Here is a 20,618-nt window from a genome sequence, read left to right as displayed (position 1 = left end):
GTTTCAGTACATTTCATGAATCATTCAGTGCGGTTACATGCATTCGAATTACTGGCTTAATCGGATTGAAATCGAATTATCCCTTTCATGTAAACACCTTTGTTCGAATAATTGCGGTCCGACTACGATCCGATTAACACCCCTGGATAACTCAATCCGACTCGGTTGATAATTCGGACATCCCGGCATGTAAACGGTGAATCGGATTAGGAACTGGACTATGAGCCTTTGCGCATGCTCAAGATCCCGCCGCCCCCTCCTTTCCTCCCTCCCAGGTTGTGACCCGGAAGTCGAAGAGACGATAAGTTGTCACGGCCGGCAGAAACAAACAAACGTAAAAGTTGGGTTACAAGACGATACTACCTTCGGTGGGTGTCCCCGCTAGCTCCCTGCTGTAGCCAGCTGGCGCTGCTGCTAGTTCCATGTTTGCTCTCCACTGGCTCCCCGACAACCACCGTCTCCCTGAAGGCATCGGGGAGACGCTTGACCTCACCACTAGATGTAATGAAAACAGCGCCACCTATCGTATCGGATATGACAATATCCAATGATTCGATTTATTCACAGCCATGTATATTAGGATAATAGCAGCTGCCCCGAACGAGAACATAGTCCGAGTAAAGCACAATTCGAATTAATACCATCATGTAAACACACTGATTATAAAGTAATAAAAAACAGACAGCGACCTTCTTATGCATACAATTAGATATCCTTCATAATAATATCCCTTATTAATTATCATATCCTTCTCTTGTACTTTAATATGCACATTAAACAATTCTTTATTATACATGTGCAAGTCCAATATTCACACCCCATACTATTACAATTCTACAAAACCCAACAGGGTGAATGATGACATGAAGTGTCACATACAAGTTGTACTATAATATATGTGTAGAGAATGACAACACTTGCAACTCTTCTTTGAACCATTTGCAATTCCAGGTCAAATATATTTTTTATTAAAGAGAAAAAAGGTACGTTGGTCATGTATAAGTTAGCTCTGACTTCTCCTCTCAAAAGCAATGTTTGGAATTGTTGACTTTGGACTAACAGGATGCTGATAGTACCAGTCTCATTCCACAGAAGCGTTTTCTGTTTTTATTTTTGGGAATATTTATTATTTGATAATATTTTCACTTCAAAGTACTTTTCTGAGCCGAGAAGAAAACCACTTAAATACTGTTCTGTGAAATAACTAGACATGGAATTGATCCGATTGAACATCCTTATTTGCCTCAGATAAAAAAATGAAACACGAAACATGCACTTTATGAATCCCCTTGGGGAAATTCTTCTCTGCTTTTAACCCATCCTTGATTAAGGAGCAGTGGGCTGCCCAGTGAGGCGCCCGCGGAGCAGCATGGGGTTAAGTGTCATGGAAGGGCATTTGAGGGCTTGCTTAAATGGTTGTGCAGGACCGGGGTGATTAGAGGATGCTGTTGCAGTAGTCGAGTCTGGATGTTATAATGGCATGAATGACAATTTTGGTGGTGGCAGAGGACAGGGAGGGTCGGTAGCGTGCAATGTTCCTAAGGTGAAAGAAGGCAGTTTTGGTGATATGGTTGGCGTGGGGGAGGAAAGAGAGGCTGGGGTTGAGGATGATGCTGAGGTTGCGGACCTGAGTGGAGGTGGTGACAATGGAGCCATCAATATTCAGAGCAAAGGTCTGGGCAGAGCGGGTGAGGGTGTTCGGTCCGATGATGAGTATTTCAGATTTGTTGGAGTTAAGTTTGAGAAAGTTTTGTTGCATCCATCATTTTATTTCATTGAGACTGTGGGTGGCAGAGATGATGGTCTTGGGTGACCGGTAGAGTTGGATGTCGTCGCCGTAGCAGTTGAAATTGAGACCATGATGGCGGATGATTTGTCCAAGGGGAAGGATGTAGATCAGTGTTTCCCCTACCATTATAAAAGGGGGGCGGGGCGCCCCCCTGAAAACCTCGCCCCCTGTAATTTTTTCTATAGCGCCAGATCACAAAATGTCATTTACGGTTCTCTTTCCTGTAGAACAGATTTACACCTTTATCTGTTATTAAACAAACTAAACGGCCGTATTTTATAGATCGGATCTACACACAGCTTGTCATGTATGTCTCTACGTGGTTGAGCGAGTTCCGCCCCCATGCGCACAGATGCTTGCGCGCATACAGGTGAGCGCTGAGCACACGCACAGCAGCGGACAGAGAGCGTCGAAAAATATGTCACGTGAAAAGTAGACAACTAAGTTATATCTGCGTTTTAAATGCTCCCAGGTTGAAGATGGCATCAGTAGCTCTCCTGCGGGGAACACCGGAGCAGCTCTCTGAACGATGTTCTCTGAACTGTGTGCTCGTGTCTTGTAGCCAACAATCTCCCCCTGCATTCACAAACAACCCGACTTAGAGAAGACCGGACCCGGTGCGACACGGGCCGTTACCGGCACCTTCGGTCCCGTTATCGGACTCACAGCGGCGGCCAAGCGGTCCTCAGACCGGCCCCGTTACTAGCCTCACACCGCCCCTTTTCTTTTGCTCCGCAGAGTTTAGAAATTCAAATATGCTTAAATTCAGCAGGGAAACAAGAAAACAATAGCACAAACACACGATTTTAAACATATTTGTCATAAACAATGAAACTAAAATATGTGTATAAGTATACGCAACGTATTTCGAATACGTTGCTTACACACTTGTTTTAGTACGCCAATCACAGACGTATAATCAACGTATTTGTAATATGTTGAAGACAGACATAATCAAGAATAAAATACGTTTCTAGGCAACGTAATTGAAGATGCGTATTCTGGGGGAACGTAATTTGTAGGAGACAGGGTTGCTCCAGAATGTGCTGCAGGGAAAATAAACATTTAATCATGAATGCTCATGTATTTGTCGCCTACTTAGTCATTTAGATTGCAGGCTAATATAGACACTTACAGCAAGTGTTGCCTTCATTATAAGACTTATATAAGGGTTTTCATTTTTTTGCGGGCTCCAGACAGATTTGTTTTTTTTGGTCCAATATGGCTCTTTCAACATTTTGGGTTGCCGACCCCTGGTCTAGCTGATATAATACACATCGCATCCAACGACAGGACCTACGAAGCCTGACTGCTATGTTAAAATCTCTCTCTCTCTGTCTCTCTCTCTCGCTCGCTCGCGATTCATTTTGATGCGTGCGCGCTTCCGCAGCCTGACTTCGTTGCGCAGCAGACTGGCAGCGTGACGAAGTGAGTCTGACGTGAAGCACGTATTGTTCTGTAGCTTCTGTTCTTAACAAGCAGCGGTGCTGCCGCGAGCCGCTTAACACGCGGTCACTGGCGGACAAATACACTACAAGTACCGGCAGGTTTCGCGTCCAGATTAAAAGTTAATCGCGCATGCGCAGAGCTCCTGACCCCGCGGTCTGATCCATGCAGAGCACTTTAAAGCAGCATCACTTCTGGATCTTTACTCTTCTCTCAAAGAAGAGAACTTTCCTCACATCACAAGATGTTCAGTGCACTTGTTCAAGCCAACACAGACTGGACTTTTCTCACTGAAGAAGACAAACTGAACTGAAAAATATGAAAAGCACTTATTGCTTTTGTATAAAGTGAATCAATTGCTGGTCTTTAACGTACATCTTTAAGGTAAGCAACATACTGAACATGGACAAAAGAAGGAGTGGCTTGTCCCTCACAGAGACCCTTACTACTGAACAGTACCTGTTCAAAAAAAAAAATATATATATTTAAAAACTATATATGTATGTATGTTGACTTGTTGTTGTTGCTCCAGAGTGCTGTTATATTGTTCTGGTAACATTACTTTAAAATAAAAGCATGCAATACACTAGTTTTTTACTTCATTATTTGGCGCATAATGCGATTAATCGTGATTCAGCACTGCATGAGCACAACGTGGAGGGAGGGAGGGGCGCGGCGGGGGCTGGTGAGCTCCGCGGAGCATGTCGAGGCGAAATTCTCAGAAGAACTCAAATAAATAATTTTTATTCTTAAATATCCATGAATGAAGAAAAAAATGTGCTTCAGCAGAAAGGGCACTTTTCTCAACCAGGGCAAAAGAGCAGGTGCTTGAGCACCACAAGGAGTCTATCTGTGCACGTACCTGACGACTGGCATGACGTCATTGTTGGTGTTTTGGGTTGTTCAGTGCTTGCAGGGCTCTTGGTAAGGACTCGTTCTAACACTCAGCTGGTGTGTGTGTGTATACAAACTTACACAGCCTTCTGTTTGCCCCGGGCCGGACGGTAACTAGGCTTTTCAAACGGATGGTTAGTCACGCTGGGTGATCTCAATAAGCCCTTCAGCATTCAAGCTATTGCTGCAGGGTATTAATAATCTATCTTGTTGTATATGTACCGCATTACCAGCTGATTTCCTACTCCCTTCATCACTTCCTCGAGTCAACATCCAACACAAACAGACCTCTGGCCTCACCTTTTAGTATTATTACTCACTAATCTGTTACCAATTTAAGAAGCTGCCACGTACATTGTAGATATTCATTTCTCCATACAATGTTTGTATGTGAAGCCGACCTCGGCTGTTTAGATGAATAGCTTTGGAATACATTTCAATGTATTATTTATTTGTTTGTTTGTTTTTTGTGCTATAATATCGGAGTTGTATCTGTATGGGAAGTTATTCAGTATCAGAACAAAAAAACAGTGGATCAGTGCATCTCTAATCAAAACTGTTTTAACTTAGGCTGAAAGGTTTGAGTTGATGTGGGACCTCATCACCCATTGTATACAACACGGGTCACTAACAGGCGGACCGCGGTCCGGAACCGGAGTTTTTAGCCAGAGTCTTTAGCCTCTTCTATGTTCATTCTTCTTAAAGGCAGTTTAAAACTCATATGTGTCATACGTCATATGATCTCATCTCATACGATCTACGTGTCGGCCACTCTGCTGGGTGCGGGATAAGATCCTGTTTCTCACACGCTGCTTCAGTAAAAAAGAGTCCAGCCGTTGGTATATCTATGGGTTATTGCACATTTAATTATCAACTGACGGCAGTTACATGTTGTTATTTGGACTTCCTGAGCTGTTTTACGAAGTATTTGGTCTAGCAGTAAAAAACGTCTGATCTCCCCGTCACCCATGCATCATTAATCCCCCTTGCTCGTACCGGTGCCCCGTATTTAAACTATCACAATAAAACACACATTACCACAATAAAATACACACCCGTGACTAATGGCTCCTACAGTGACAATTATTAAAAGTGCGATGTGAAGCTTTGCTACGAGACAAAGCACAACACAAGAATCTAAGAGCCAATATGATCAGAATCCTAACGCATTCCTTCACTGTCCAACAATAATGTAAACAGAGACTATAAAGGTGAAACAAGTGGTTTCAATAACAGTTATATTCCCTCACATACATTTTATAAGAGAATGATATAATGTCAAGGCTTTTTTGGTCACTAGACACCTGAATTAACTGTATTTAAAGCTTCAGGGCAAAGACAATTAAGTTACATTTATTTCAAGACATTTTTTTTTTCAAAAGGTTTCAGTAATGTATTTTTTTCCATTGTTAAATCCGGCCCTTATTGCAATTGAAATGAGAGAAGAATATTTATTTGTTATTAGAGTGCTGTATTTATGATTCATTCAGTTAAATTTGAAAACTGATAATAAATATCTTTGAGATATTATTTCTTTTTTTCTCTATTTGATTTGACAGTCAGTTTTTGACTTTATACAGATGTTAAATAACTGCTGGCTGATTCAAAACACATGGGACTAAATCATAGCGCAAGTTGGACATTATTGCATGAGAACATTTTCTCAAACTGGACCCTGTTCAACATTAGTTGAATCCCCCTCATATACAACATCTAGTAACTCTTGTCAATATTTTCATTTTTATGTTATTTTATCAAGTGTCTTCTTTTGAAATGCATTTTACTAAGTACTGGTGTATAGGTGCAAGCATTCTTGTTGCTTTTAATAGTTTGTAGACTTGGACACGATGTGTGTTCAAGTCTACAGGGGACTCAGGGGTAGTGTCCTGGCTGCAGCCGCCTCAGATAAGAGCAGGGGTGGAGGTTACACCCTCACCAAGACGCAGGCAGTTTCTGTGTTTGCGTCTAGCCTCAGACTCCCAGGAACCCGTCATTAATGAAGCACTAGACAAGAGATTTTTTGTAATGTTCATTCTATCTCTATCTTCCTTTATTTCTTGTATGAGAGGTGCTACACAAACACAGTTTAATTATTCTTCTTCATCATCCTTATTGTTATTGGTTCGCTGCATGAGAGGTTCTACCATAGTGTATACATTTAATTTACAAAAAGTTGTTATTTCAAATACATGATAGAAAAACAAAGAGTATTTGGAGGAGAGAAGTGTGTTAATGACGGGTGGTGTGTTGCAGGTGCTGCTGTTTCTTCAAGAGGAGGAAGAGGAAAGCTCTCCAGAGACACAAATGAAAGCGAGAGGGGTGAAAGAAGCCCTGGTCCCTTTCTGGGTTCTCGCTGTCTCTTCCTCCAGCCCTCTTCATGTAACCCTCTCTTTCTCCCTTCATCCATCCCTCCTTCAGTCCCCCTCTGACCCTCCTTCCCTGCTGTTGGAGGTCCTGTAGTTTATTTTGAGTCGGCTGGACTGGCTGGGCCACTAGGCAGCAGGATATGTTTGCTAAGCTGATCTACTGGTTTCTACCGGACTGCCAGTGTTTGTGGTTTCACCTGGGAGCTTTAACCATGGACTAGCTGCACCAGCAATGGAGTCTTCTTCTATTTATGGTCAGAACTGAACTGAAACTGGATCAACCCAAACTGCTGGGGGGAAAAAAGTGACCACAAAAAACAGTTAAGACTGTAAAGGGCAGATGATTGGCTGACAGACTGAAGTCTGCTGGTTTACTGGCAGACGAGTTCATTCTGTATTTTTTTTAATTTTTAGTTTATTTCTTCCTTATTGACTGGAGAGAGTGCATTTCTAAAGAGATACAGAAGAGAGGACAAGAAAAAAGATGGGAAGCAATGAGACTGTCGGACCACACGTGCACACACACATGTACAAACACGCAGCACATGTTCTCGAGCTCGTCACGAGACTTCATGGACAAAAAAGATGCAGCTCTCACATATAGTCTATAAAGTTTTTATTCTCTAGGGGTCAAAGGAAGACACCGTGGGCGGCTTGGTCTATTCCCTGCAACAGACTGAGCTCAGTGTTCTTCTCAGACACATTCACCCTCAGAGGAAAAACCTCACAACCACCAGAATCAAAAGTTAAAAGAGATGTTTGTGAAAACTATTCTATTTCGTGTTTTAATTTGTAACTAAAAAAAACTGTCTACAATTTGGATCCTGTGTTTTTATTTTGTGTCTTTACGTGTTCAAAAAGTTTGTTTTGTAGCTTGGAGTGTGTTCCTCAACTTTTTTTTTTTTTTAATTTTCTGTTTTATTTTTTACTCTGTGGGTTGGAAGATGGAAAGTCGGATAACTCCATTAAAAAAAAAACAAACAAAATAAAAGCTGATCTTTATTTAAGGAATTGTGAACATTTGTTTCAGTATTTGATGTTTGCCCATGATGGATCAGTCTTGCTTCATCAGAGGTCTTGTTGGTCCCTTTGTGTTAAGATTTCGGTTCCCTTGCACAGAGCTCATTATTACCACACATGGAACAGGATTTAACCAGGTCCAGAGCTCGCTCGAGAGTGGCACGGTCAAGCTCAGTGTCTTTAAAGTTGCAGTAATATTAAACCACTTAAACCCAAATGCATAATAGAAGCTCAATTTATTAGAAGGCATGGATGCCTTGAACTGCAAGAAAAGGGCTTAGCAAACCAAATAGAACACCAAGCGCTTACACTCGTGATTGTGAGGCGCCAACATTTACTGACAAGGAAACCACATTGTAGAATGGATTAAAAATTGACAGAAAGTTTTGTTTTTGTAGTTTTCTGTCTCCAGCCCTCCTTGTACTCCTCGCCCCCGTCGAGTGGCGCACACTGCAAATAAAGTGGGCCATTTGTAAAAGGGATGTCCATGCAGGAGATAGATAGATATATTGTAACAGGATGGGAGGAAGGACCCAGACGGTCAGGCAGCGCAGCAATCACAGGCAGAGACTTTTTTTGCAGGTTTTAAAGGGTTTTATTGAAATAAACAGAACTAACTCAAAGGTAGCTCTGTCTAGCACCATCTTAACCGGGCCACTACCCGGCTTACCGGTTTCACCTCCGTCGGCACGAAGAGAAGCCTCTCCTTCCTCGTCGCATGTGCTCCCCTCTTCTTTTCCCTCCCTGACCTTTATAGGCGCCTCTGATGAGGAGATCAGGATCAGGTGCGTCTCGTTCCCCACCTGATCCTGATGCTCCTCTAATGCATGGGTGGAGCCTTCTGGCTGGAATGTAGACGCCTGTGGTAACCCTTCCCCTCAGGCCGTTACACACCCCCCCTCCCCCTTCAGTCCTGGCCTTGAAGGGGCGACCAGTGTCCACAGGGCGTCTCTTCGGGACAGGGCATCTGCATTTCCATGCTTGGCTCCCGATCTGTGGACAATATCAAAGTTAAACTCTTGCAGAGAGATGAACCATCTCCCTACATTCACATTAGTGTCTTTTTTATTTGCCATCCACACTAGTGGCGCATGGTCAGTCACCAAAGTGAAGCGGCGTCCCCAGAGGTAATACCGAAGGTGGTCTAGTGCCCACTTTATGGCGAGAGCTTCCTTTTCCACCGTCGCATATCCTTGTTCTCTTGGGTTGAGCTTCCGACTGATGTAGATGATGGGATGTTCCTCACCTTTGACTTCTTGGGAGAGTACTGCCCCCACGCCCATCTGTGACGCATCCGTTTGCACAATCATCTCTCGGCTGAAGTCGGGGGTCACCAACACTGGCTGAGAACTGAGGGCCCTCTTTAGGCCATCAAAGGCCTGTTTAGCTGCTTCTGTCCACTTGACATTGAGTGGTTGGGAGGCTTTGGTCATTTCTGTGAGGGGAGACGCTACACCCGAGAAGTTGGGAATGAAGCGACCATAGTATGAGGTCAGACCTAAAAATGTTTTTACCTGGGCATTTGTGGAGGGGCGTGGCCAGCCCTGGATTGCCTGGACCTTGCTGTCTTGCGGCCTCACGTTGCCCCTCCCAATAGTGTAACCCAGATACTCTGCCTCTTCCAGACCAAGCTTGCACTTTTTGGGGTTTGCCGTCAAGCCGGCCTTGCGGAGCGCTTCTAGGACTGCTGTCAGTCTTTCCAGGTGGTTGTCCCATGAGTTACCACATCATCGATATACGCAGCGGCATACTCACGGTGCGGCTTCAGAACCCGGTCCATCAGTCGCTGGAATGTGGCTGGGGCTCCATGCAGACCGAAGGGCAGCACCGTGTAGTGATACAGCCCTGATGGAGTGGCGAAGGCTGTCTTTTCCCTTGCGTTTTTTTCCAGGGGAACCTGCCAATATCCCTTTGTCAGGTCCAGGGTGCTGATGAAACGGGCTTCCCCTAGGCGGTCGATCAGCTCATCTACCCTGGGCATGGGATATGCATCAAACTTTGAAATTTCATTTAATTTCCTAAAGTCATTACAGAACCGCTTGGTGTTGTCTGGCTTAGGGACCAGGACCACTGGGCTGCACCACTCACTGTAGGATTCCTCTATCACCCCTAGAGCCAGCATTTTCTGGACCTCTTGCTCAATGGCGTCCCTTCTGGCTTCGGGTATCCGGTAGGGGCGCATTTTTACTTTCTTCCCTGGTAATATGATGTTCTACCAAAGAGGTGTGCCCGGGTTGTGCAGAGAAAACATCCAAATTCTGCTGAACCAGTTCTCGAGTTTGCTGTAGCTGTGCTTTGGATAATCCAGGTCCATATGCAACCTCACTTTCTGGTGGAGAAGGGGACACAGAGGCAACCCCACACAGGAGCGCATCTCGGCTGTACCATTTTTTCAGCAGGTTAACATGATAGATTTGTAAGGTTTTGCGGCGCCCAGGCTGACATACCTTGTAGTTGACTGGGCCTACCTTCTCTGCCACTACGTATGGTCCTTGCCATGACGCCAAGAACTTGTGGTTGGTGTCGGGGATTAGAACCAGAACGTTGTCCCCTGGTTGGAACTCCCGAGGTTGGGCCCCTCTGTTGTAGACTCGCCGTTGCGCTTCTTGGGCTTGAGCCATGTGTTCCCTCACCATTGGCCACACGTCTCTCATGTGAGCCTGCATCTTCTCCACATGTTCCACAAGACTCTGATGAGGACTTGGTTGCTCCTCCCAGGCTTCTTTCGCTATGTCGAGGAGCCCTCTGGGCTGTCTTCCATATAGCAGCTCAAAGGGGGAGAAGCCAGTGGACGCTTGAGGTACCTCCCTGATTGAGAACAGAACATAGGGTAGGAGCTGGTCCCAGTTACGGCCCTCTTTATCAACCACCTTCTTCAACATGGACTTCAGTGTTTTGTTAAAACGTTCAACTAACCCATCAGTTTGTGGATGATATACTGAGGTGCGGAGCTGTTTTACCTTGAAGAGTCGGCAGAGGTCTTTCGTTATCTTGGACATGAAGGGGGTACCCTGGTCCGTCAACATCTCCTTGGGGATTCCAACTCTGCTGAAGAGCTGGACTAGCTCTCGGGCAATTGTTTTTGTGGTCATGGTCCTCAGGGGGATGGCCTCAGGGTACCTGGTTGCATAATCTAGTACCACCAGTATATACTGATGTCCCCTAGCCGACTTGGCCAGAGGCCCCACCAAGTCCATAGCTATGCGGGAGAATGGCACATCAATTATAGGAAGCGGTATGAGCGGCCTTTTAAAGTGTGGCTTAGGACTCATCCTTTGACACTCAGTGCAGGTCCGGCAATAGTCCTCTACTGCTCTCACGACTCCGGGCCAATGGAACCGGCTGGCGATCCGCTGTTTGGTCTTCTCCACCCCTAGGTGGGCCCCCATGACATGGCTGTGGGCCAGGTGCAACACTGTGGAAACATAGGGTTTTGGGACGACCAGCAAGTCCCTCCTCTGGCCGTCTGTCTCTTTAGAATAGTACAACAGTTGATTTTTTATTGTAAAACAGGGAAATGTTAGCTTACCCAGCCCTGGAGCTAGTTGCCCTTCGATTTCTGCAACATTGCTGCGTGCCGGCAGCAGATTTGGGTCCTCCATCTGGGCGGTTCCGAACTGGCCCTTTAACCTGGGCGGTAAGTCCTCCTCTGTGCCTGGTCCCGATGGGAAGGCGAACCCCAAGTTGTCCAGGAGCGCCTCTGCCTCGGAACTTTGATTAGCCCTGGTTTCCTCAAGGGCTGCACACAACTTTAGGAATACTTTTCCTCTCACCGCTTTTTTTCATAGCCCCCGACTTGCTTCTTGGGCACCTTTGGGTGTCTTGCTGCAGTCGGTCATATAGGGGGCAATCGCGGCCCACTAAGACGGGAACCGGGAGAGAGGGGACCACTCCTACGGTCAGCTGACAGCTGCCCTTGACTGTGGTGAGTGTGATGGCACCTGTGGGGTACTCTTTGGTGTCCGCATGTACGCAAGACACAGGTACCATCACACTCGACACGGCTGGTTTCAGGAGATGTGGCTGGACCAGGGACACCACACTGCCGGAGTCTACCAGGGCTACTGCGTCTCTCCCATTTACCTTGACCGGTATCATACGGGCTGGCGCGGTTTCCTGCACCCAACAGGAGGCGAGCAGGTGACAGGGTCTGGCACTCGACGAGCCAGCTGTTGGCATCGGCTCATCCTTCTCTGGACAGTCCCAAGGATATGTGGCCCGGCTCTCCGCATTTAAAGCAGCTCCGTAGGTCACTTGTGGAGGGTGGGCGCCTTCGTCTTGGACCCTCCAATTCACGCGTCCTCCTAGCCCTTGGTACTTCCTCCCTGGCTTTCCAGCTCACCTCAGGCTCTGCTCGCGTTGGTCTCAGTAACTTAGCAGTAACCCTCTGACTTAGTGATGGGACGAGCGACACTGGTGCATCAGCACTGTGCCGAGAGCTCAAGAGGGAAACCTCGTATCGGTGCGTGTATTGCTTTAAGAAAGAATCACGTGACCGATACAGGAACTGTGTCGTTTGGATGTGCCGCGCCAAAGTGTGTTTATCAGGAAACAAACTGTATCAACATGTCGTGGGTTTGTCGGATGGAGTTTTGCTTGATCATGGATCGTCCTAGGAAGTTTTCCCCGGTGTGGAATAATTTTGATCTCGTGACGCCAAACAAGGTAAATCTTTTTCTCCTTTATATACTATTTTTTACGGTGGCGCATTGCAATCACTTTATCAGTTTATCAAGTGAATGACCTGTGATTCATATGATAGTCAGTTAAAGAGCCTTACAGTTGCTTTATTCATGTCATCATGTAATTATGAGATCCTGATCTCGTAATCATGAGATAGGGTGTCTATTTTGTTTAACAAGTGAATGCAATGTTCTGGTAAGAGGTTTGAATTGTTTTCAGATAAATTAACTTTTTATGTTATTGTAGGTGAAGTGTCGGCTCTGCTCCACAGAGCTATCTTATATCAATAAGAGCACTTCATCAATGCTGAGGCATTATAGAGCTCGGCATGGCAATGAAGAATTGGCAGATACTCGTGAGAGTACCCCAGGTATGTTAAAATTCTCTCTAAAAATTGTGCTAAAAAAAAACATGCATGCAAAACGACAGGCTCCAGGCCTGGTATCGAACCTCCAACCCTCTTGCTGTGAGGCGACAGTGCTAACCACTACACCACCATGTCGTCTTATGTCTATTTGATATTGTTTGTAAGAATTACAGTCCTTTTATTAAGCTTTTGACAAAATAGTTCCTTTTGGCTTGCAGTTCCTAACAAGCAAGCAGTGGATGAGGCAGTGGTCAATATGATCATCAAAGACTGTCAGCCACTCAGCTTTGTTGAAAATGAGGGATTCAGGGAGCTCCTGAAGCTTATTGTACCCTCGTATGCTCTACCCAGCAGGAAGGTATGTTTAAGAATTTTAATTATATGTTTGTACTAACTATATAACTATATTTTATTGGTGTAACAGTATTTGTATGGTTATTTTCAGACCATCAAGGACTTGGTGAGCCAGAGATATGAGGAGGAGAAGGAGAAAACCAAAAAGGACCTCCAGAGTGCTGTTGCTGTTACTTTAACAGCTGATATGTGGACGTCCATGAATATGGAGGCATATCTAGCTGTTACTGGCCACTATGTGGACAAAGAAAGCCATGAACTCCATTCATCAGTCTTGGCAGTGCAGCATTTTCCTCAGAAACACACTGCAGAAAACATTGCCACGGTTAAAAGGAGCCTCATGGAGGAGTGGGGCATAGCAGGAAAGGTCAGGTGTCTTGTCACTGATGCAGCAGCAAACATGACTGCATGTGCTCGAATGCTGCAAATACGGCATACCATTTGTATAGCCCATTCCCTGAATTTAATTGTGAGAAAATCATTTGATCAAATCCCAACAATAACTGAAATACGCAACAAAACACGACACATTGTGACATACTTTCGATCGAGCGTGACTGCTAAAGAGAAGCTCACTCAAATACAGCAACAGCTGGGAACACCGGGCCATAAATTAATAAACGAGGTGCCAACACGATGGAACAGTACCTACCAAATGTTTGAAAGAATGACTGAGCAGAAGGAGGCAGTCTGGGTGTCACTGGCCTCATTAAAACCTGGCATCACTCCACTGACTCCAGAAGAATGTCAGATCATTGAAGAGATGCTCAGGGTTCTTGTTCCTTTTGACCAAGCTACAAGAGAACTGTCTGAGGAAAAAAGGGTCTCTGGGTCGAAGGTCATTCCCATGATGAGAATGCTCCACATTGAGCTTCAACGTCAGGCCACAACAGTGACACAAACAGCTGCTCAGCAACTGGCTGAAAACCTGAGGAAGCGGCTAACTGACGCTATTTGCGGCATAGAATCTCTCAGTGTGATGACTCTGGCAACTCTGTTAGATCCCAGATTTAAAAAGAATGGATTTGTTAGTCAGCAAAAGGCTAGTGAAGCGGTGAAGAGACTGCAGTCAGAATGTGCAGAAGAAATGAGGAGCCAAGAGCCTGACCCAAGAGAAGGAGAGCCTAGCTCTTCACATGGGTCAGAACCCAGTTCAGGTATGAAAATACATTTTTGTGGCACTTTGTGATATGATTTATCATGTGATAATGAAGTAATGATTGACTATTTTTTTAGGGCACAATCTCTGGAAGACTTTCGATATGGAGGTTGCAGAGACCCAGAAGACGAGGAACGCAACAGCTGACTCCATTATTGAAGTCCAACGCTACCTGGCACAAACAAACACACCCAGAAACCAAGATCCTTTGCAATATTGGAAATGGAACCAGAACATATACCCACATCTTCATCAACTTGCACTTAAAACTCTCTGCACACCATCATCGTCTGTACCATGCGAAAGAGTATTTTCCAAGGCTGGGGAGCTGGTGTGTAAGAGGAGAAATCGCCTTGGAGCAAAGACACTCGAAAAACTTTTGTTTCTCAATAAAAATTCATGAACTGATCACTTTTTTGTCTTTTATTTCATATGATTTAACAGTTAAGTTGACAAATGTGCACATAAGTTACAAAATTGTAACTCTGAATTTTTACTCTAATTTGCTATATTTTACATACCAACTCAGTTTTAGCATTTACACGAACAAGGACTTTCTTTACCTGCAATGATTTTATAACTACTGCAGGGGTCACTATTGGGTGACCAACACAGTATCAATACAGTGGCGACACAGTTTGTTTAGTGTGTCAATACACTCCTTGAGGTATCATCGTCCCATCACTACTCTGACTCTCCACCAGGCTCACCAAGTCCTCTAGGGTGGCTGGGTTCTGCTGACTCGTCATTTTCTTGGCCTCGTATGGTAGAGATCGGATGAATTTATCCATCATGATCCTCTCCAAGATACCCAACTCGTCTGGGTCAGAGGTCAGCCAAGCTTTGGTTACCCGGCCAAGGTCATACATTTGTGCCCTGGCTGACAATTCTGGTTTAAACTGCCAGTCGTGGAAAGTCTGGGCTCTTCCTGCTAAACTGTAGCCGTACCTTGCCAGGATTTCTTTCTTCAAGACCGCATACCCCTTGGACTGGTCTGGCAGGAGATCCAGGTAGGCCTGCTGGGCCGGTCCAAGTAGGAAGGGCCCAACGAGATCGGCCCAGAAGCTCTCGGGCCAGCCCTCCCTCTTGGCGGTGCGCTCGAAGGCTGTCAAATAGGCCTCTACATCGTCGCTCTGTCATTTTGGGAATAAAACGACTTGGGTTGGGCCGCCCGGCCTCCTTTTGTGCCGGACGGGTGGCCGCCAAACACTTCTGGACCTCTGCATGGAGAAGGGCGTTGTGCTCTCGTTGCTCTTGAATCATTTGCCGGTGCAGGGTCTGCTGTTCCGCCGAAAGGCGCACCCATTCTCTCACTAGGTCCTCCATTGTTGGACTGCTACGCCACCGCTGGGGTTCCTGCCTGCATTCTCCACCAGTGTAACAGGATGGGAGGAAGGACCCAGACGGTCAGGCAGCGCAGCAATCACAGGCAGAGACTTTTCTGCAGGTTTTAAAGGGTTTTATTGAAATAAACAGAACTAACTCAAAGGTAGCTCTGTCTAGCACTATCTTAACCGGGCCACTACCCGGCTTACCGGTTTCACCTCCGTCGGCACGAAGAGAAGCCTCTCCTTCCTCGTCGCATGTGCTCCCCTCTTCTTTTCCCTCCCTGACCTTTATAGGCGCCTCTGATGAGGAGATCAGGATCAGGTGCGTCTCGTTCCCCACCTGATCCTGATGCTCCTCTAATGCATGGGTGGAGCCTTCTGGCTGGAATGTAGACGCCTGCGGTAACCCTTCCCCTCAGGCCGTTACAATATATATATATATATATATATATATATATATATATATATATATATATAAATATATATATATACATTCATTCATTATGTATTAGATTTGCAAAGGTTTTGTTAAGTGTGGAAAAAATGTACACAGGACATGAAAATAATATTGGCACAATTTTTTGCTCCACGGTCCTTCAAGAAGACATGTTGTAAGTAAGTAATCTTGGTAATCTCATTTATGCTCTGGGCCACTTAAAGATGATAATTGTTTATACTTTGAAAAACATTACACACAATTACCAGGTAAATGACTTTCGCCCTGTTGCACTTACCCCCATCATCATGAAGTGCTTCGAAAGGCTGGTCCTAGCTCATCTCAAAACCTGCTGACCACCCACACTGGACTCCCTCCAATTTGCATACCGCCAGAACAGAAATACAGAGGACGCCATCTCCACCGCACTCCACTGCGCTCTCTCCCACCTGTACAACAACACCTATGTAAGAATGCTGTTCATAATTTCAGTTCAGCATTAACACTATCATTCCCTTAAAACTAAATGCCAAACTAGGTGAGCTTGGCCCTCTGCAGCTGGATACTGGATTTCCTAACCAACAGACCCCAGTATGTTAGGTTAGGCAAGCACACCTCTTTGACCCTCACCCTGAACACTGGCATTCCACAGGGCTGTGTGCTGAGTCCTCTCCTCTAGTCCCTGTTCATCTACGACTGCACCATCATCAAGTTTGCAGATGACAACGGTGGTGGGCCTCAACAAGTCGGCCTACAGGGAGGAAGTACCTGGCTGCGTGATTCGCCAACAACAACCTGACCCGCAACACCAAGAAGACCAAAGAACTTATCGTGGACTTAAGTAAGACAAAGCGCTGCACACACTTCCCCATCCATATCAATGGAACTGAGGTTCAGCGTGCCTCCAGCTTCAGGTTCCTGGGTGTTCAGATCTCAAAGGACCTCTCTTGGACCCCCAACAACTCAACCCTGATCAAGAAGGCACACCAGCGTCTCTTCTTCCGGAAGAAACTAAAAAAGATCCACATGTCTCCTCTGATTCTAGTGAACTTCTACCGCTCCACCATCGAGAGCATTCTCACAAACTGCATCACAGTTTGGTACGGCAACTGCTCTGCCTCAGGCCAGAAAGCTCTGCAGAGGGTGGTGAAAATCGCCCAACGCATCACCAGTACTCCACTCCCTGCATTGAGTCCATTCACCTCAAGCGTTGCCTGCGGAGAGCACACTGCATCGTCAGGGACTCAACTCACCCCAACCACAGACTGTTTGCCCTCCTGGGAGGCGCTACAGAAACTTCTGTTCCAGGACCAGCAGGATCAGGAACAATTTCTTTCACTCAGCTGTCAACACCCTTAGTGCTGCACCGTATATATATATATATATATATATATATATATATATATATATATATATATATATATATATATATATATATATATATATATATATATATACAATACTGGCAATGCTTGCAATGCTGTCTATACTGCCTATCATATTACTACATATTATACTGTCTATCATATCATTATCACACTGCACTGCACCGTAACTGCTTCTTTTGAACTCTCAACAGATGCAAACTACATTTTGTTGTCACAGTACTTGTGCTATGTGCAATGAAAATAAAGTTGAATCTGAATCTGAATCCGATCTAAATGTCAATGAGCTACCAATACATTGTTTCTTTCGGTCATCTTTGTTTTTCTGGCTGCTACATTGAAATAAGTTTTTAATGAGCAAGATTATCAGTCAGCTCAGTTGGAGATATACATCATTTGTATGTATTTAAGAAACATTGTTCTAATGTATCATTAGGGTCCGAGCAACTGACATAGTCCGAAGGACTCTATTGAAACTATTAGATTTCTTATTTAGGGTCCGAGCCACTGACGTAATCAGTCCGAAGGACCCTATTGGAACTGTTAGGTTTCTTATTATTATTATTCCGACAACTTTTATTTTTTTAATTTTTTCACATTGGACTGCTTTTTGGGGGACTTGTCATACACCAAAACTCACCAAATTTGGACCGCTTATCAGGCCTGGTGAAAATAGCCATCTGATATAAGCGTAAAAAAAAAAGTACCAAAAAATGACTCTCTTGCGCCCCCTAGAAGTTGGAACGGCAACGCCCCTCGCCCTGATTGTCCGATTGACTTGAAACATTCACACACGTCCATCTCCACATGCTCTACAAAAAAGCCTCTCAGACCCATAAAGTGGAAAACACGTTTTTGCACTTTCATCCGAGAACGCTTTGTTCGATTCCTACCAAACTTTCTGTCGTACATAAATGGAGCTATATCTTCAAGACTGCGTTGGAAGATTTTGAATGTCTCATTGCGTTGAGGAATATCAAACCAATTAACCTCTTAGGGGCGTGTCCTTTTTTTAAATACTCATAACATTAAAACTATAAGGACTAATGACCCCAACTTTTTGTGTATGTGCACATTGCATCTCTTAACATGCTATAAATCAGTCATGCGATTCAAACATTAGGGGGCGCTACAGTAATTCGGGCAAGTTTGGTGTCCAAACTTTTTGCAAAGAGGGCGAAATTTGATAAAGAAAAGATGCATTTAGAATCTAAATGTGTCTACTCCTACAATTTTTGTCCGATCAACTTCAATTCTGTTCAGGGATGATCTAAAGACCCTTGAGAGTATGGCTTGTGCTTTGTTTGCGTTTTCACTGAACGGCCGCGACGTGACGTGGCCACAAAGACACACCCATTTTGATTGTTCGCAATGTGATAGAAACCTGTTGTAACTCCAATGCAAAGCATGCAATCAGCCCAAAACTCCTCATGGATGATGCCGGTCCAGGCCTGAGCACATGTACATGAAGAAATGTTGTCGGAGCGCCACCTACAGGCAAAATGTAATATGCCTCTATATATATATATATATATATATATATATATATATATATATATATATATATATATATATATATATGCCTCTATATATATATATATATATATATATATATATATATATGTATATATATATATATATATATATATATATATATATATATATATATGTATATATATATATATTTATATATATATATATATATATGTATATATATATATATTTATACACACACACACGTTCCGGGTGAACGTTCCGGGCCAGACATGCTCGGTGACCCTTCGGCACCCATTCATATATTCATATGCATTCATATATATATGAATATATATATATATATATATATATATATATATATATATATATATATATATATATATATATACATATGAATATATATGTATATATATACATATATATTCATATATATATGAATGCATATGAATATATGAATGGGTGCCGAAGGGTCACCGAGCACGTCTGGCCCGGAACGTTCACCCGGAACGTTCGCCCACCAGGCGCACGTTCTCGGCGCTTGGTGCTTGGTGGTATATATATACTGTATATGTATGTATATATATATATATATATATATATATATATATATATATATATATGTATATATATATATATATATATATGTATATATATATATATATATATATATATATATATATATATATATATATATAATAGATTTGGCATACAAATTTTGATTTTTTTTGGATCATGAAAAGTGACTGAGCTCAGGGACGCAATCAAGAATAGTATGAGGTGAGGCTCTCAAATATCGAAATAACGCTGTTGAATGAAATCTCGACTTGACCTTCTCAGATGGGTTTGACTTTTGTATCTGTCTATTTGTTGGGTCTGTTTGTGATGTGTTTTGGCACAGTAATCCACATAATCCAGTAATCCAGTAAATTTGCATTTTAAAAATGGCCCACAGGTGTAGAACTAAAGTCAAGCATGCTACTGAGGGATAAACTTTTATTTGATCTTGAACACTGTGTCAACATGCATCTCATGCGACCTGTGGTCTTGTGAGGCAAGCAACTAATAACTTCCTGTTAAAATAACTTGTGTGCGCCTGAGCAAGGCAGCTGGAACTGAGGGTGGACTTCTGCTTTGACATCTATGACATATAGATGTATCATACCCTGAGTTGTACTTTTTTGAAAAAAAAAAAAAAAAAGAAAATATAATTTGACTAGTACAAAATATGTATAATAATAATACCTACTTGTATAATATTTCCTAATGATGGCCAAATTGACAGTGAGTTATGTCTTTGACACTTATGTGACATCTTAAAGCAACTGCGGAAGTGACCTGAGGAAATAGCTCACAAGGGCCCAATCCCAATCTCCACCCTTACGGACTTTGAGGTGCGCTCCCGCGAAGTCCTTGCGGGTTTAGGGGTGTCCCATTGTTAAATTGTGGAGTGCCTGAGGGCTCTGTGACATTTTGAGCCCTTTATGAACCCGTTCCGTAAGTCAACATTAGATGCTGACTTTGCCCAAGGGAATCACCCACAATGCATTGCAGCGTGAGGTTTAACACACAGTTCCCAATGGAAGAATGGAGACGTAAAAAAAAGGTAAATAAGGAGGCACGTGATCATTTAGCACGATAAAATACCTTTACAACATTATGAAACATAAAAACACATGAATTAGAGGAATGCAAACAGAATGTATATATTTTTCTGCACATTCATCATACATTTTATTTTGACAAAAACAAGTGAATAAATAATATAAAATGACTTCTCATCTCATGTGAAAGACGTTTGAACCAGTGAATAAAAAGAATAAAATAAATACATAATTGTACACAATATTTTTAATGTAGTCACGTGATGTTGCAGTAAAGCGCTGTCCCATTCATA

The 20,618-nt window shown here is 43.7% G+C and overlaps 1 protein-coding gene and 1 long non-coding RNA gene across 8 annotated transcripts in view; both read left to right on the top strand.

Annotated features, from left to right (window-relative positions):
• Nucleotides 1–7,497, top strand: part of LOC137802214 (casein kinase I-like) — a 47,549-nt gene extending 40,052 nt beyond the window's left edge. For all 7 annotated transcript variants that reach the window (XM_068599933.1, XM_068599914.1, XM_068599905.1 and 4 more), the window contains one exon: nt 6,383–7,497. In XM_068599933.1, coding sequence (XP_068456034.1) covers nt 6,383–6,437 — 55 coding nt within the window. In that variant the 3' untranslated portion in view covers nt 6,438–7,497. The remainder of the gene's footprint in view (nt 1–6,382) is intronic.
• Nucleotides 7,498–11,950: 4,453 nt separating this feature from the next.
• LOC137782012 (uncharacterized) lies at nt 11,951–14,500 on the top strand. The gene is made up of 4 exons (XR_011077243.1): nt 11,951–12,568; nt 12,784–12,923; nt 13,011–14,076; nt 14,156–14,500. It is a non-coding gene; the product is annotated as an uncharacterized lncRNA (long non-coding RNA).
• Nucleotides 14,501–20,618: the final 6,118 nt, after the last annotated feature.

This window comes from Clinocottus analis, unplaced genomic scaffold, assembly GCF_023055335.1.
Source record: "Clinocottus analis isolate CAN_PGR_092001 unplaced genomic scaffold, fCliAna1.0.p SCAF_11, whole genome shotgun sequence".
Taxonomy (NCBI): Eukaryota; Metazoa; Chordata; class Actinopteri; order Perciformes; family Cottidae; genus Clinocottus; species Clinocottus analis.
Note: the sequence above shows the minus strand (reverse complement) of the source record. Positions and strands in the feature narration are given on the sequence as shown.